Source organism: Arvicanthis niloticus, chromosome 4 (assembly GCF_011762505.2).
Source record: "Arvicanthis niloticus isolate mArvNil1 chromosome 4, mArvNil1.pat.X, whole genome shotgun sequence".
NCBI lineage: Eukaryota > Metazoa > Chordata > Mammalia > Rodentia > Muridae > Arvicanthis > Arvicanthis niloticus.
Genome location: NC_047661.1, coordinates 56,844,650 through 56,864,024, shown reverse-complemented (window position 1 = coordinate 56,864,024; position 19,375 = coordinate 56,844,650). Strand labels below are relative to the sequence as shown.

The window sequence follows — 19,375 nt, the reverse complement described above, 5'->3', positions numbered from 1 at the left end:
TATAATTGGTCACAAAACAGGCTTCAACAGATACGAGAAGATTGAAATAATCTCATGCACCCCTTCAGATATCACCACAGACTAAGGCTGGTCTTTAATAACACAAAAACAACAGAAATCCCAATATACATGGAGGCTGATCAATGCTGAAACACTTTTAAATAGCTTTAATACTTTATACTATGTATGTGATGACTTAAAATTCTTTCACACAATGCCAGTTTTATTGGTTCTTCATATAGCCTTCCTATACTGCACTCACTTAGTTGCTTGACACATAACTCTGTTTTTCTCTCTCCTACTTAAGAATCTGGTGAATTGCCACATTAGTGACAGAATCTGCATTGTTTTCAGATGTAAATTTCAATTACTTGTAACCCACCTGTGATAGGTTTCAATGGAACATTTTTCTTTAAATGAGGAGCAACTCTATGACAAGCACTGTGAAACATTTCAGAAATGGGGCTATCATGAGAGTGATCATGGCTGATATTTTTACGTAATATTTTTACATACATCTGGCAGGAGGCCCCATGTGCTACATTTCTCTATTTGATGTCTCATACTGGCTTAGATGGCCTCTGATGAGATGTAAAGAATTATATGAAACTGGGCATTCTGTTTCTTCTGATCTCATAGGAAGAATTACTCATTTTCATCAATGAGTTGTTGCCACCTGTCATCTTCCCATGTGTAACACTTACCATCAGTTTCTTTCTGTGCCTAGTTTATTAAATGTTTCTATTATAAAAGCATATTTATTTGATAGATCTCAACTTATTAGCATAATAATAATAATAATAATAATAAATAATTCTTAATGCAAGTAAATATGGAAGAGAAACTAAGTAGACATTTCCACAAAGAAAATATAAAAATGATATGACAGATGCCTTCAGGCTGGATAACATTAATAGAAAGTGCAAATTGAACCATAAAGGAGGACCAGAGAGAGAGATGGATCTTGAATAAAGACAAACCAGGAAAAAGTGAGTTCAGTCTCTGTTATCCCTGCAAAGAGGGAAGGGAATAAATGACTCTGCAACCTTGTCTTCTGCCTTCCACAGAAGCTCCTTGGTGCATGCCACTAATCTATCATATACATACAATAATAACAAGGATAGATACAATAATAAAAATGTAAGTATTACTTCCTGCATTAGGATGACTGTTGTCTGATAAAAATAAAAATAGAATAATTAGTCTAAGATGTATATCAACTGGAATCTATGGACACTTGCTTGCAATGCATAGCACAGTACTGTATAAATCTAGTATGGAAGATTACATACAAGCTTTTTTAGAAATTATAAAATAAATTATCATATCAATAACCAATCCCATTTTGGACGTACAAGCAATATAACTGTAATCACCAACTCAAAATATATTTATATGCTCATGTACATTTCAATGTAGCCAAGTGTACCGGCTAGTTTTATGTATCAACTTGACATAGCTAAACTAATCAGAAAGGAAGGAGCCTCAGTTTCCATGTGACCCAGCTATAAGGCATTTTCTCAACTAGTGATCAATGCAGAAGGGCCCAGCCCATGTTTGGTGATGGTACTCCAGGGCTGATACTCTTATGTTATATAAGAAAGCAAGCTTATCAAGCCATGAGTAGCAAACCACTAAGTAGCATCCCTGCTTTCCCTCTGTATCAACTCCTGTCCTGACCTGTTGGAACCCCTATCCCGACTTTCTTCAGTGGTGAACAGCAATGTGGAAGTATTAGCTGAATAAACCCTCTCTACATGTATTTCTCTTAGGTTGTTGGATTTTTGTCACAGCAATAGAAAAACTTTAACTAAGACACCAAGGTAAAGAAATTATTAAGTAGATGAAAGCAAGAAGACGTCCCATTACTCATCCTTATAATAAGCCCCATTGATAAACCAGAAGGTCATTATGCTTAGGAAAATAAGGCAGTCACAAAGAAAAAATCTCCACATGATCCCACTTTATGAGGAAGCTACAAAAGTCAAGATCATAGAAATATACTATGGAATAATGGTCTCTGCAGACTGTGGGAGGAAAATGAGTTATTACCAGTGGTCTGTTCTGGAAGATAAATAAGTTCTAGGAATGTGCTGTAAAATAGTGTGCCTATTGTTAACAAGACTTTATTGTGCACTTAAAAATTTAGGAAGATTGATCTCGCAGTACTTTTTTTTTTCCACCACAATGAAAAGGGTAAAAAAGAACATACAATAGAAGTTTGCAGCCTTCAGCCTTCTTTCTTCAATAATCGACGTGACTTTAAAAAAGGCATCCCAAATTAATAACGAAGGACATGGAGAAGTTGTGGATTTGTTGGAGCTGAAGTTTATAGAATTTCAGCTGATTTCTCCTTAAGTAAGGAAATGCTCAATGATTTAAAAAAAATCTGTATGATCTCTCTGGAAGTATGTAATGTCCCATGCAATTGAGACACCCACTGCAATATACCTCGGTATTCTTATTATCAGGCCCCTCTTCTAGGAAAGTCTGTGCATGTGTGTGTGTGTGTGTGTGTGTGTGTGTGTGTGTGTGTATGTGTGTATGAATACACACTAATTGGCTCATGAATGTAAACATGACAGAATGTTTAATTCGTACAGGTATTAGAAGACAATGTTTCAGACCATGAGGATTCTGAAACAACTTGTGAAGAGCCTGAATGGAATCAGAGAAATCAATAGCTCAGGCCAATGATAGTCAATAAAATATTAGCTAGTAAAGTCAGGAAAGAGAATAAACTGAATCCCAATTCAGCATGTGCTGACAGGTGACAATCAACAGAGATGATCACAAAACAGATACTCAGTTGCCCAGAGATATATATTTGATCAGTTTTAAATTTTGCAAAACCATCCAGGGAATGATAAATCATAAAATCTGCATGAGAACATAGTATTCCAGTAGTAAATTAGTACATTTGCATTTTTTTCTTTTCCCGAACAAAATTCAAAATGATTTTATACTTTCTTTTGAAAGAGTATACATTCTAGTTAAGCTGGCTTATTTGATAAGTGGATTAAATTCTGTGCTCATAGGGTGAAAAAAATAATAATTCAAGGGGAAAAAAGTGCCCCCACAGGCAACTGGGGAGAGTGCAAAGAGGAAAGTCCTGCTAAAAAAAACCAAACACACCAACAAATGTCTTCCTATTCAGTTTAACACAGGAAATAAATTGTGTTTAGTGTTGCTTAGGTGGTTTAAGCCAGATGGATAATCATATTTAACCAGAGCACAAAGCAAACAAAAAGGATAGTATAAACTAGAATATTATGGGTCCTCTCAAATGGCCTTGTTTAGAATGATAAAGCTTTCTTGTTGGCAACAATATCTATCTCCCCCTCTCACCTCAGTAACAGACTGCTGGGAAATGACATGTGCCTAGCTAAATAATCACTTTCGTCCACCTCCATGCAGTGCTTACTGTAGCTATTGTAATATATTATCTATCTATAAATGTGTAATATTTCCAGAAAGACTCTTCCAAAAGCAGAGATAACCTTACACCTGTTTTGTGATGTTTAATGTAGAATCTAGACTATTAAATTACACTTTGGTAGTTACAGCCATTACAGTATTCACAAACCCTGATATGTCCTTAAAGATGAAAACCAGGATTGTGGGTGTGATATAAGACTTAGCTTCAGGGAAACCATTCCAGCAGTATCTTTGCAATCCCATGTGCTCAGATGTCTGTAACCCTTGACATTTAGATTGATATAAATATCAATCTAATAGAACAAGATAGCAAAGGAAAAAATGTTCAAGCAATAGATATACACACAGTTTATGGATAAAATTTGCATGTAATTTTGTCAGTTCCAGCATTTAATACCACTAAAATAATGCAGAACATCCTTTGAAGCAAAATGACTTAATACAGTATTCAAAATAATTTGAATGTCAGGCCAGTAAAAAGCCACATCTCGAAAGCCATGCATAAGTTAACCAGCTTCAGATAAACAGCAGATAAACATGAAAGCCTTTGTATAAGTATTTCATACTTAAAATAAAAATATATATGTTTATAAAATGTAATTGTAAGTTTACCCGAACAGTATTTGTTTGTCTAGTATTCCTTTCTGTAAAGTTGTTGAAGGTCATATTAATATAAATTATATCATATTTTATTCTATATTTTATGAAAGCATTTTGTTACTATATATGATTGGCATTGCTATGTTGTATTTGGCTTCTTGTAAAGGTAGAAAATTATATATATATGCATAAATACATATAAATCATATACATATACATAAATATATATACATATATATATTTGTTATATATTACTGAATTTTATAAGAATCTAATGTTTATATTTTTAGTACAGTTTAACTATATTGAATTATATTGAATTCTTTGTAGTAAAAAATGGCAAGCTAGAATTTTAATCTGAGTAGTACAATATAATTTTACTTTAATGTTTCATCTATGTGAGAATGAAATATATATTAATAAATAGGAAAATAGCCATTGATAGTATAAATAAGATATAGAAAAGACTGTGTTGGGTTGAAAAATCCATTGTTTCTAAAATAAAATGAAACAGAATAAGAATTGTGGTCTCTAAGGGACTGCTGATAGTGAGTTTTCTAGTTTTAGCCCCTAGAATAGCTACGGAGTGAGCATTCAATCCTCAATTTTGCCATGTCTGTCTTCCAATTCATCATCTGCCCACATATTTCCTGAAGATGTACCTGTATTTCTAAGTCACCCTCCCTTTTGTTTACTCAATTTATCAGACCTAGATAACTTGAAATCCAAAATCACTGATTAGCTTTTTCAAGACTTGGGCCAGAAATTGGAATAAGAATGCAGACAGATCCATTCAGCCCAATGATTCCAATGGCATCCTTTCCCATGCAATATGATGTTGGTAAGCAGATATAACAGCATCTTTCCTAAAGGAACAGTTACTTGAAATAAATAATACCCTCCAGTGTTGTGTGTATTGCTATTTTTCCTGGTACATCTCAACCTTCTTAGTATTCTATGTAACTTAACAGCAGTGCAGTGTCTACAGAATGAAGAGAATTATTGCAGATCATGAAGTGCTTTTGTCAAAAAATATATGGAAATGGAAATCAATACCTGCGATTGTTAGATGACTGCAGGGTCACTCCCTTCCCACAGCCAATGTCTTATTGATAAAAAGCATGCATGTTAACTGTGCCTCAATTAGAAGCCATCAAGATTCCAAACTAAGGACTGAACCTAATAGACAAAACAAATTCTCAGCCTTCCTGGAATACACTTTTTGTGTCCTGTAATACATCTGTGCATTTTGTGGCTAGGATTGAGTGATTCTAAGTTCAAAGATATTTCTTTTACAGATGTGTTGGACATTATAAATGAGACCTTTGTCATGAAACCAAATTTTTCTTATTAAAATTTTTCATGCAAAAAAACAAAAAAAAAAAAAACGTTGACAATCAAATCAAGGGTGCAAGCTGGTGGCTTAGGTTGTGTTGATATGGCTTTCCAGACTCTACTCTCTCTCCCTCTCCCTCTCCCTCTCCCTCTCCCTCTCCCTCTCCCTCTCCCTCTCCCTCTCCCTCTCCCTCTCCCTCTCCCTCTCCCTCTCCCTCTCCCTCTCCCTCTCCCTCTCCCTCTCCCTCTCCCTCTCCCTCTCCCTCTCCCTCTCTCTCCACCTCCACCTCCACCTCCCCCTTCCCCTCTCCCTCCCCTGCAAGTCTCCTTCCTCAGTATTTTTCTGACAAGTTGGCCACAGCACAGCTGCTTTTGTTCCTTTGGATTTCTGAAACCTGATATACTGTTCATATTGCCTCCTTATATTTTTCCATAGTTGAGAAATTACATATTTTTAAACTCATGCTTTTAGAGTTCTTTTCCAGCTTTAAGGGCTCCCCTGAATGTCCCAGCATGTACCATTTTGCTGAGACATTAGCCACACCTTCACCTCCTGGACTCATGCTGTCTATAATTATCATGGAGTCATTAACATTAACAGGGAGGACATTTCTTGGGGGAATTTGAAAATACATAAGCTATTATACAAACAGGCTTTATACCACAGTAGCATTAACTCTTGTGGAGGCCCACACCTGCTCGCCCTAAACCAAGGGCAGGAACCATGCCATTCTCTCCCTACTAAGGCCATGCCAGACATGGCCTTGAACACATAGAGATCTACCTGCTTCTACCTCCCAAAATGCTGGGATTAAAACATGTGATATTACACACAGATCCATAGCCTACTTTTATAATAAGTCCTGTAGTTGAGTGCTATGCTTTTAGTCATATGGGAAAAAAGGAGAGGTAAGTTTGAGAGTCCAAAGAACCTAGCAAGAATCTGCTACAATATTGATAAATAAACATAATATTCAGCTACCTTCTAATTACATATCCTTATACACATAGCAGAGTGTTCCTTGCAACCTTGGTCAGAGAAGCTTATTTTTGCAACTCTGGTTTAAGAAAAGGAGACTAATGACAGGTCAAACAGCAGAGAATAAGCTGACTAGAGAATTGGGAATATATATTGTACTCATTCATCCCAAGGCTCAGATAATAATTGTGGAAGAGGATGTCCATAAAAGCCAGGGACCTGGAAAATTGCCTGGAAATAATAACATCTATGTATGACAAAAATAGTGTACCCATGAACTCTCAATGGCTGTGACAGCATGAACAAGACCTGCAAATAACCCAACCCGTCAATATCCCAGTATGGATAGGGCAAGAACTCAAAATAATCCAGCCATAATTGAGAAGCTATAGGCCTTCAAGAATTGCTGAAGGGAGAGAGAGTCGGGGTCGGGGGGGGGTGTAGGAATATGGCACCTGGTAGACTGCCATTTTCTGATGGTCAGCTGAAGGCTCATGTGTCTGTATGCAGCATTAAATTTTTCAGGATAAGTGTGTGTGTGTGTGTGTGTGTGTGTTTGTAGAACAGTAAACAAGGACATGAACTTGAATAGCAGATATGGGGGTTGGTAGTGTTTGTACAATTTGTAAAAAAATTGAAGGGTGCATAAGATTAAGATGCCTTAACATGTATGAAATTACCAAAAGTAAAGATAAATAAAATAAAAAAAATTGAAAAATATAAATATCAATGATTTGAAATAAAGCTGCATCTCAACTCCACATAATCTCCTATTGCAAATTTATTTCATCAGAGAAAGTTATGCTATCAGAGATGTGCAAACACATGTTCTTTCTAGAATGTATTCCCTATGTATCTGGGGTTTATTAACAAGTGCACAATACACTATCATTTAAAGCATTTCTTTCTTAAGAATTAATATATGTATGGTAGAAGACCAAAAGGTACAGAAATATATATGTATATGTATATGTATATGTATATGCCTTCCATCACATTTGTCCTTAGTACCATTAAAGGCTGGGAATCAATTCAAACAGTACCCCTAGAATATGTTCTGTAAATTAGCATTATATATTCCTAAGTTAATAGACATATTTAATACTAAAGAAATACATATTTTACAAAATGTAATTTATATATCAGGTAACTAAATATTACTCTTCCCCAGCAACTTTTAATAAGTCTAAACACACATGCATACACACAGGCATGCATATACACTCTGACACACACATACAACATATACTCATGTACATTATCCCACGTCTTATGTGTGGAAGTCTTAAATTATATTCTTGAACTCTGAATGAGCACAATTTCATTCATGCAAATTTGAGCTTAAATGCTGAAATAATTATCAAATGTTAATTTACTAAGCTGACAATATACATTTTAAAACTAAAGAGATATTTATAAAAATGTTGTGATGATATATTCTCATACTAATTCACAAATACATAATCTTCTTATATCAATAATATATGATATACATAATTACAGCTGCTCTGTTGGGCACCTACCAACTGGTAGAATAGATATACAATCTTACTCTCTTCTATTTTGTAACCAGTATTTTTGTTCCCCAGATACTGCAGAGCCTGAAGTAAACCATGCAAGATGCACGTACTTGACAGCATCTGTTTCACATACTCACATTGATGTCTTCCAGATCTAAATTATTTAGAACAATGTTGTTCCTCTTCCATATGATAGGGGGTCTCAGCGTTCCCACAATGGCACAGCTCAGAACAGCACTTTGTCCCACGGTGGCAGCCGTAGTGCTTACTCTCTGATCTTCAGGCAGACTCAACTGAATCACCTCTGCAATGATAAAGTATCGAAATTTAATGGTGAGTGGGTTATTTTCCAGCATTAATTAGTATGGAGGTTTTGAATAGCAGTGATTTTGGCTTTTAATTTGAATTACAGAGAAAAAAAGAAATGAAGAAAAGAGAAAATTGTTTCAAATTAAAGGTCAAAATGACATTTCAATTTAGTTGATTGACAAGCATCCTCAGGAGGAAATGAACAACTAAACGTGAAATGAGTATCAGAAGGAGAGTTAAAATAAGCCTGGCAGATTACATAAAAAAAAAAAAAGAAATTTAACTACCAATTTGACACATGCTATTGAAATAAAAATGATGTTGTTTATTGTCTGATGGATTTATAATATATGAGAGGTGAGATCATTGTTGGCCAGCTTCAGAGAACAGTTGCAGAGCTGAATCGGTAAGATGTATCATTAAGCCAAAAAACATAAACTGACTCTAAAATAGTGGATTTATTTGGAAGATTGTAAGAGTACAAAAAAGAAAACACCCAAATTTCACCAATCACATATCAATGAAGTGGCATTATGTTTGTTTCCTCTGTCTGAGGGCTGATACTGTACAGTCATTTTCTGGTCTTTGAATTTTATGTGTGAACATTTCTTTTATCTAATACTTGTGTGTCTATCAATGATTATACAGAGTCATGAGTACATTTAAAAAAAAATCTGTCTGTGGCTTTTGTCTTTTCTGTCAATTCTTACCAGATGAGAATTAACAGCTAACCAGTGACAGTGTCTCCCATTTCTGCACCCATGTGGATCTGCCCCATAGTTCCTGCCTAAGGTTCAGACTTTTATTCTGACTCACTGTTGTTGAACGTTAAAGTTCAACTTACTTAGCCTGAGCTAGGTTAAAAATGTCACAATTGTCAGCTTGGGTCTAGACACTTCTTATGATGACTGAGTGACCCCCAATATGTCTTCTAATTTGAACTGGTTTAGTAACCGTAATTTCTCCCCAGATACCTCTCATCCTTCTCACAATTCAAGGTTACCTTACTGAGTCATTTGTATAGACACTTTAATTTTTCTCAATAAGATTTACTGATACTTGCACTTTTAAACAAAGATTAAAAGGAAACCACTGAAAACAGATTTTATGTGTTTTTACTTGACTATATACAAATGATAGCATTTTTTTTACAGCATTCTGTTGAGTCATCTTTTACTACTTGTGTTCAGACCACAGCCTGCCATAATAACAACAGTCATTTTAGTTCCCTTGACTATATCTTTGCTCTAGTGATAAACGTTTTAATAAAATGAACATTAAGGAAATTCATGTGTAACACAATGCCAAGTATCCTCTTGTGTGTTGCACCTTGATGAATCCCATTCTTGGAAAACTGAGGTAAGAGAATCACAACTTTAATTCCTCCTTGAGCTACACAATGAGTCTCTCGTCAAAACAACAACAAAAATCCCAAAACAACAACAAACCTACATAATATTCTGCTAAAAGTAACCTGTGTGGAACATACATAGAATGTTTTGAAAAAGTTGTCCATTTTTCCCTCTCATGATTGTCACATCTTCCTGGAAGCTCTGTCTAGTATCCAAGGGAAGAAGTCAAATTCTGATGATGCTATCTCTGGCCTCATGTTTTTAAGATTCTGAAGATATGCCATTTCTACTGTAGCTCATTTTTTTTTCCTATCCCTGCCTGATAATTTAGCAAAGCAAAATCATGTCAACCACATACTTATTGTATGTTACTATCTATTTTTTCCTTATCTTCAGGGTTAAGAAAGATACTTGCTTGGTATATAATCAAGAAAAATTGTGTTGGAACTTCAACACCAAGTGAGAAGCTGGATATGGGGGACATGTGCTTGTTAACTCCAGAGATAAGCAGGCAGTCTTAGGAGGGTCTTTGCTAGTGGCTTATAGGCATAATGTTATTGTGCACTGTGTAAAAGTTATCCTTGTATTATTCAAATGCTGCTTTTTCTGCCCCCCCCCCATATCTGGTTGCAATCCAAAATGGTGTTGTAATGCTTATTCTAAAATTTTCCTGCCTGGATGTTGTGGAAACATTACTTCTCTGATTTATTCTCTGTTTGTCAAGAAAAGTTGATCTGCCAATGTCGGAGGAGTAGTGAGAATAGAGCTCTACTTTTGATCTCAGCCAGGGGAGGTAGAAAGAAAGGAAGAAAAGATTCACCAGAAGGAAATGGTCCAGGAGCCACCAAGAGAACACACCTGGTGCAGAGAGAACCAGGTCAATACTAAAATACATATTTTGGGAATTTGGGCTAGGAGGTAGCCAGATTTGTATAGAGGAATAGAATTTAATAATTGTTCAACAATAGTGCAGTGACGCTCAATTAAATAAATCCTATAGTCTCTGTTTCATTCATTTGGGAGCTAGATGAAATAGAAAAAAAAAAAATGTCACTTTGAAAATTGCAGTAACACTGGCTAGCCAGCCTAGGCTAATCAACCATCTCCAGATTCCAATGAGACAGAAATAATAAGAATGTTTCATGAAGTATAACACTTGAAATTTGAGATAGTCCTCTGTGCATACAATGTGTATGTGCACACAGGCATACAGACACACATTTTCTTTGATTTTTACCCTATTTTATTAAAAATAGGTTCTTATCTCATACAATATGTCCTGATTACAGTTTCCCCTCCCTCTACTCCTCCCAGTTCCGCCCCACCTGCTATCCCATCTGGATCTACTTCCTATCTGTCTCTCATTAGAAAAGAACAGACCTCTAAGAGATAAGAACAAAAAAGTCAAAATAAATATCATATGATAAAACAAAAATCAACAGACTGAAGTTAGACAAGGAAAGCTTACAAAAGGAAAGTGCCAAAGCAAAGCCACAAAAATCAGAGACCCATTCATTCTCATACTCAGGAGTCCAATAAAATACAAAACTGAAACTATAATATATATGCAGATGACCTAGTGCAGACTCATGTTGGCCCTGTGCTTGCTGCTTCAATATCTGACAAACCCGTTTAAAAACATAAATAAATATATAGATAAATAAACAGCAGGAACCTAACTCCAGAAGTAAAAGTCCAAATAATAAATCTGTTCTAGCATCACTGAAATCTGGAATATTTGTGACATATTCATTCTAATAGAGACTAAGCAGAAATGTGTGTAAAATATGAGGATAGATAAGAACTTGTGAATCATGGTGAAGCTAAAAACAGAATGATATTAGTTTGACTTAATTATTTTTAATTAATAAGAACTGGACACCAAGACTATCTTAAATTAATTATGCATCTACTTTCTAGAAGCTAAGTATAGATTTTGCTACATAACTAACAAATATATGTAGTGGTTTCACAGTGGTAGTAATCTGGATATACATATACCATCTGTAATTCAATGAAGTATAAGAGAAATTTAATCAATGTTATATCTAATAACATTTACTTCTCTCTACTCAAGCAAAAACACTTAATTAGTGGCAAATACTAATAACATATTAAGAAACAAATAAAATATAATTAAGTATCCTAGATGAAATAAATTGATTATTCTCATAATGAGAGAGCTATGATGATTCAATATTCTGATTTTAAATAACTGTGAAATTTAAATGATTTCATCGAGGAATAAAGTTGTAATAAAGTAAATGCTAGTCTGGCTTAGACAGGCCAAGATACACAATTTATTATAGTAAAGTATATAAAATTATAGACTGAATCTATATAAAATGTAATATATTTTTATTATAGGTTACATTATAAAATAAAAATTAAAGCAAAAGAGTAAGTCAGAACTTATTTCCCTTTGGCTAAAAGAGTGTATATCATGTGGCTTTATGCAGTTGCATAAATGGAATGAATAAAATATAGTAAACAAGAAAGTATATGTGTATTTGAATGTCTGTGCCTACAGAGGCTAGAGTATGTATGTGAGCCCACTAAAGCTGAATTTATAGGCCATTATCATCTACCTGATGACCATAACCAAACTTTAGCAAAACACACTCTTAACCTCATAGTCATTGCTACAGCACAAAAACAATTTAGCTTAAGAGAACTCCTACCCCATGTTCTAAGAGAAGAGGGCTGACTCTCACAGCAAGGACTGTGCCTGTGGCCAAATTTTTATTCAGTTAATATCTACATAGCAAAATGCAGAATTAATAAATAGGAAATATGACAAAAAATTTTGGGAACATAAAATTTATAAAGATATACATTGAGTATAGATGAAGCTAATTAAAATGGCTTTATAACAATCGTGAGAGTAAAATAGTAAGAATAGTACAGTAAATGGTGCAAAGAGAATATTTGAAATTGAGTTTCTTGTAAATGTAAAAAATAACAGTAAGTAGATTGAAGATGCTGCATAGATCTCAAGCAAAGGTAACAGAAATTAAATAAAACCATATCTATCAAGTTTACAATGAAATCAAAGAATATAAAACAAAGAGAAATCATAAATTCTACAAAGGTATAAATTGCCTGTTTAATACTAAGATGAACTTGGCAACATCTCATTAGCAACAGTTAAAAACAAGGCAAGGGCATAATTCATGTACTGTTATGATACAAAATAAATCTCATCTCAGAATTTTTATATACAACTAAATTGAGAAAAATCAGTACTTTCTCCAGAAGAAGAAAGTAGGAATGAAGGAAGGGAGGGAGAGAGGGAGGAAGGGATGGAGAAAGAAAGGAAGGAAGAGAAGAAAGAAGAAACAAAAAAGAAAGAAGGAAAGAAAAATAGAAGAAAAGGAGAAAAGGAGGAAGGCAGAAAAAAAGGGAAGGAGGGAGGAAGGGGAAATGTAAGAAAGGAATGATTTAAATAGTTGAGGAAGAAGAGAGGAAAAGAAAACAGGGAGAAAACATAGAGAGGATAGAGAGAGGGGAAGGAGGAGTGGGAGCTGGGAAAGGACTGACATGTGAGCTAAGTCAGCAAAACTGTCTGCCACTAGGCCTTGAAGCTGTTCCTCTAGGAAAACACAACTGATTGTAGCTGAAAGCTCAAAATTGCATAAAGGAAGTTTAAAGAAAACAAAAGAACAACAAAACAGATTTGAGAAGGAGCTTGAGATAGTAGTGGAAGGAGGAGAAAAAGAAGGTAAATGTTGTAAATACAATGCATATTTATGGAATAAAAATAAAAATTTAATTTAATAAATGACATGGAGAAGAATTAAACCCAAATCGTCCTACTTCAAGTGGCATGCTTTTGAAATACTTTCATAATCTTGGCTAAGGAAAAGGTTTCTTAAGTCAACCACAGAACTCTAAATGTTATACTAATTATTAAACCATGTAAAGGCACTATTTTTTTAAAAAAAAATTTATTGTATATTTTATTTACATTTCAGATGTAATCCCCTTTCCCCATTCCCCCCCCAACCCAGGAACCCCTATTCCATTCCCGCTTCTCCTGCTTCTATGAGGATATGCCCCCACCAAGCCTCCCAGTTCTACCTCCCCACCCATGATTTCCCCTACACTGGGGCATCCAGCCTTCACTGGACCAAGGACTTCCTCAGCCACCTATGCCTGACAATGTCATCTGCCAATAGGTATACAGCTGGGGCCATGGGTCCCTCCCTGTGTGCTCCAAAGCTGGTGGTTTAGACCCTGGGAGCTCTGGTTGGTTGGTATTGTTGCTCTCACCATGGGGCTACAAACCCTTTCAGCTCCTTTGGTCTTCTCTCTCACTCCTCCATTGAGAACCCCATGATCAGCTCAATGGTTAGAATGTGAGCATCTGCCTCTGCATATTTCAGACTCTGGCAAACCTCTAAGGAGACAGCTATATCAGGCTCCTGTCAGCACGCTCTTCCTGGCATCCACATCAGCATCTACCTTTGGTGACTGCACAAGGTATGGATACTCAGGTGGAGCAGTGTCTGGATGGCCCCTCCTTCCGTTTCTGCCCCACACTTTGTCTCCATATTTGCTCCCATGAGTATTTTGTTACCCCTTCTAAGTAAGACCAAAGCACCCACACTTTGGTCTTCCTTGTTCATGAGCTTCATGTAGTCTGTGAGTTGTATCTTGGATATTGTGAACTTTTGGGCTAATATCTAACAGTGAGTGCATACCATGTGTGTTCTTTTGTGATTGGGTTACCTCACTCTGGATGATATTTTCTAGTTCCATCCATTTACCTAAGAATTTCTCGAATTCATTGTTTTTAATAGCTGAGTAATACTCCCTTGTGTAAATGTACCACATTTTCTGTTGTAAAGGCACTAAGAGACCAAATCCACAAGTCCTTGAAGAGCAAATGTACTGCTCAAAAATCTATCAAAATTATCAAAAATCTGTGCAAAATAAATAAAGATCTTCTGCAGATGATTGTAAAGTATTCTGTAATCAATGGGAATAGCAAAAGATTTGAATAGATAGATATTCATGGATCACTTTAAGATACTTGGCCAACCACACTCTGAATTAATATAGTTTCCAATAGCCCATGGAATCAGGGGAAGAAACTCCCAACCCAGCCCCTACAGGACTGGCTCACAGTTATGAATAGCCATAACAATGGTTGACAAATATATAGAGATACGCAAGTTTTAAATACTTTAAACAAGAGTGCAATACATATACACTCATTCTTTCTCCACTCACAGACAAACCTGCCTATGTAGACAAGCTTCCTCAAACAAACCCAGCCCATGTTTTATTGATTCCTACAGTTGTAAAACCAAGAAGCAAGTTTCAGACATTAGGGTGAGTTAGCATAAAGGCAATGCATAAAGGATGACAAAACTCCACAGGGACAGGAATCTTAATGATTTGAAAAAGTGCAATTTTTGTCTTTCCTAAAAAACAGGTAGAGTTATCTGGGACATTTCCTAAAACAGAATTTAGGATAGAATTATTTCTGCCAAAATTCTGAAAGTATTAGGTACTGTAATGAAAAGCATAGCAGAAAGTATTGAGAATATAAGAACAAAAACACCTCCTTCCTTAATACTGCTGGGAATGAGAAGTTAAGGAAGAATGAGAATAGGCTCATCTGCACAAGGATTCATATAACACACACATATGCTCTCTCTCTCTCTCTCTCTCTCTCTCTCTCTCTCTCTGTCTCTCTCTCTCTCTCTCTCTCTCTCTCTCTCTCTCTCTCTCTCTCTTATGTATTCAAAAATCAGCAAACACTAAGTACATCATAGAAAATATAAATCCTACTAATAATAAAGATATGGAGAATAAATAACAGGGAAAATATTATCAACAGCCAATATGATATTGTTCCTATGTTAGTTTTATTTCTAATGAACTGAGGACTTTCAGCAGACTGCTCTCTGTTTCTTTAAATTCCCTCATTTCAAAAATTAAGATGGTAATTAAACTTTTAAAATTAACATGAACATTATGATGTTAAAGTCTTAGTAAGGTAACTTCCAGGTTTAGTCTCAAGTAAATTATAAACAGACTGAAGCTAGCTTTACTAATAATGAACAGTTGATACATTTCTGCACTGAGATGGACATTAATTCACTATGTTTTAAATGATATATGAATTTTCATAATTTATTGCATTAATTAATCACAATTGCAGATTTCTCCCTGTGACTATAGGCTTCAGATGCTCCACTTTGAGTCCAATCTTTAGAATGAGGTGCTCTTGGCATTTTTCTGAAGTGTATAGATGTTTGCAACCACCACTTAATATCATAATGATCCCTAATCTACATTTAAAAATATCCTGAAAATAATATTTAAAAATAATTGAAAAAAATAACAGAACACTGAAACAATCAGGTGTTTCCCCCCTACATGATATATTACAGAACTACATATTGAAAAAAATTGATAATACATTACAAACTTGTGGAAGACTAAACATGTATAATTGTTCACATATAAGGTGACTGTAATGTGACATAGACCTGTAGGCTCATGAGTCTAAACATGAGCTGTCAGCACTGTTTGAAGAGCTTTGGAAGTCTTTGAGAATGGTGACTAACTGATATAGGAGGCCACTGGGGACAGATCTTCAAAAGCTACATTTGTCAATCATATCTTTCTCTTGATCAGTCTATAAAATATGATAATCTATCTAGCAGTTTCACAGACACAGCTTTTTTTGCTCCTACTGGTATTTTTCCGTATAATGACAGGCTTATTTGAAATTTTGAGCCAACATAGATCCTTCCTTTCTTAGGTTGCTTCTCTCAAGCATTTGGTCAGGACAACAAGAATAGTAACACAGGATGCTTTACAGTTTTTATTATAATCTAATTGGAATTCATGTCATCCTAGAGTTTTATGCATCCAGCACTACAATGGTATTCAGTTTAGCAAATCATAAATATTAGTTACAAGGATTGATGGAGGTTTTGAAAAATCTAGTATCCACTTGAGAAACAATTTCTGTCAGGAGAAAGCAGTTAAAGAATTTGATCCTGTGTTGCTTCATTCCTAAAACTGGTCTAAGGGAATCCCAGGTTCTTGTGTTGGAGATAATCAATTAATATATTATGTTTAATTCTTTCTTTTTCAGAATTATACACAGGCAGAAAGGTAAATTATACTCTGTTTCTTTTTTAATGTGGTAAGAGAATTTTGTCATATTATGTTAAACAAAGCCTTTAATATTATTGTTTAATTAAAATAATTCTGCTAAGAGGTTGTTATTTACCAAGTGGCTCACTTACTATTGACTAGCTGGAAGTGAGATCTTAGCACTGGCTATCAGAGCCTTCCAGAGTGTGTCACATTAAAAGTTTACAGCAAATAGATGTGAAGGTCCTGGGAACGGAAAACAGCCTACTCATTTTTGGCCACACTTCCCAAGATCCAAAGCTGGGGCTCGGCTATGCAAATGCAGAAATAAATTTAACACTTCATCCAGAATTAATTAGGCTATTGTTAGTTGACTGAACTAATCAAAATGCCAAGTTTATGCTGGAACATCACATCCTTTATTGACTGTGGGAAAGCATCAGGATTAGTTACAACCATAAGAGGTGAGTCTGGGAATCTCTTTCAGTATATGGGTCAAAAGCTTCAGAGGATTGATGAACATACAGTAAAGGGAGTGGACTGGTACCAGGCAGGAGATTTGATCCACTAATGAGCTGCTCTTTCAGCTCTGGAACACAGCTGACTCAGATCTTGCCTTTTCACTTTCAAGGGTTTCTTTGAAAGGGTGTATATGTGATAAATATTTGGTTCTTTCCCAGCTTTATTTTGTATGCACATCACTGTATGTATCCAGCTAGCGTATTAATTCGGATACACTACAGAAGATTTGGGGTTTCAATTTTTTTGTTTTATAGAGACTCCTTCATTTCAGCAAGTATTTCTACTATGCTTGGCAAACCAGGCTAAAGATCAAATTTAGTGTACCAAGCCTTCTTTGTAATAGAAGAAAACAAAAAAGCACTTGAATTTTCTTCTTATTTCTTATCCATTCTTTATGACTGAACCAATAAACACAACTACCTAGAGGATGTATGAAGATTATTGATATGTATGTGTGCGTGAGTATTCCAGCCACCGGGCAGCAGCAGCACACAGTGGTGGAGAGCTGCATCTCTCAACACCCAAAAACCAGAGAAAGGACTATTTGTCTCTTTGCACTGCTTGCCTAGCATTCACTATCTTCATCTTTTCTATATCTGATGAATCAAACAATGATTCTTTCTTCTCTTGAAACCCAGTCAAAATACAATTTGTCAGGGAATAGTCTCAGCTCAATGGGAAAAAAAAAGTTAATTATTCTTTGCAAGTCATTCATAGTAGTAATCTAAGGATGGGAACATGCGAATGTGGTTGGTTCTGTTTAAGAATATTCACATGTTAATAGAACTCATTTTAATTTAAATGCTTCCTTACCCACCAAAGTGTTAAAAGAATGCCTCTCAGAGGAAAAACCTCACCACTTTCAGTGGCCTCTTGCTAAAACCCAGAGAGACCAACCAAGGTCTGTCTAAGATACCCTCAATGAACTTGAGTTTTGCAGATAGTTATTCCTAGTTATAGGCCTCTGACCACATGGGACAGTTTTACTTTAGAAAAAAAAATGCAACTGTAGATCCTTTTGACGATTTTGAGATATAACCATCATATCTCTTGATAGTTATTATTGTTCTTTGGTATTAATTAAACAATTTGAAGATGTGTTAATTCATTTCAGGGTCTCATATACACCAAAATGAGAACGGTGTAACAGAGGGGCATCACTAGCCCTGGTCAGTTTTATAATCCTTGAGATAGGCTGACTCTATGACATGCTTCAAATTGGAAGTCCAGTAGACTAGGCCTAAGAAATCGGCAAGTTTAGCAAAGCCCAGGCAAGTCAGTTACTAGAACAAAACCTAGGCTACAGGCAACTGGTCAGAAATTGCCCTGCCATCAGAAGCTGCCTAGCAGCCACTTGGCCTGAAGCAAAGACAATGTGTCAGCAACCAGCAACAGTTTTCAGCTCCCTGCTATGCCCACCCCAATGGAATATGTCTAGAGATGGAGCAAGAAAAAGATCACCTACCCTTGAATTCCCTAATGTGCTTTAAATCAGGACTACAAGGTCACTTTGGGGTCTCTGTCTTGCTAATGAGAGTCCAGCATGCTGGACTTCTGCAGACTAAAACAGTCTTTGAGTTTACATACTATTTGGCTCTGAGGTATCATTCTTTAGCGAATAATGGACCATTGCATCTTGGGACATCTTTCTCCTAAGTTCCTGTGACATTCTATAAAATTTAATCACTGGAAAAACTGGTGCCATCATTTCAGTCTCTATTGGAGGCAAGAGTCTCTCTACAATGACCATCCTTGTTTAATGATTACTAATCACAAGTGACTCAGACCCATCATAATAACTGGTCTCACTCACCTCATCCACAATGCTTGCCAGGAAATGCACAGTTTCCAACCACAGTAGTAAAGTAACCCTTAAACATTTTAATGCAGCACAGTCTGCAGCCCTGATATGGTTATCTCACCATAGCAGCAGCCTGAGCTTCTTGAGTTTGTCTTCTGGGACACTTCTTTGACAGTAAGCGATTAGGTGCTACTTCTGAAAACTCACTGCCTTTTGTTCTCTCAGTGTTTTTACTCCATTCATACTTCAGCAGGAGTTTAAACACAATGAATTAGAAACTGGGAACATTCATCTAAGCCCCATTACTCTAGAAAGGCCAAGGACACTGAGAATTACAAATGTGTATGGTTAGTTTTACATTATAGACTGGAAATAATTGCTACAAAACAATGAGTAATTA

At 35.7% G+C, this 19,375-nt stretch overlaps 1 protein-coding gene across 4 annotated transcripts in view; it reads right to left on the bottom strand.

The window, feature by feature from the left end:
- Positions 1-19,375, bottom strand: part of Fstl5 (follistatin like 5) — a 575,824-nt gene that overhangs the window by 204,262 nt on the left and 352,187 nt on the right. For all 4 annotated transcript variants that reach the window (XM_034501239.2, XM_076932541.1, XM_076932540.1 and 1 more), the window contains exon 7: positions 8,010-8,176. In XM_034501239.2, the coding sequence (XP_034357130.1) occupies positions 8,010-8,176 (167 nt within the window). The remainder of the gene's footprint in view (positions 1-8,009; positions 8,177-19,375) is intronic.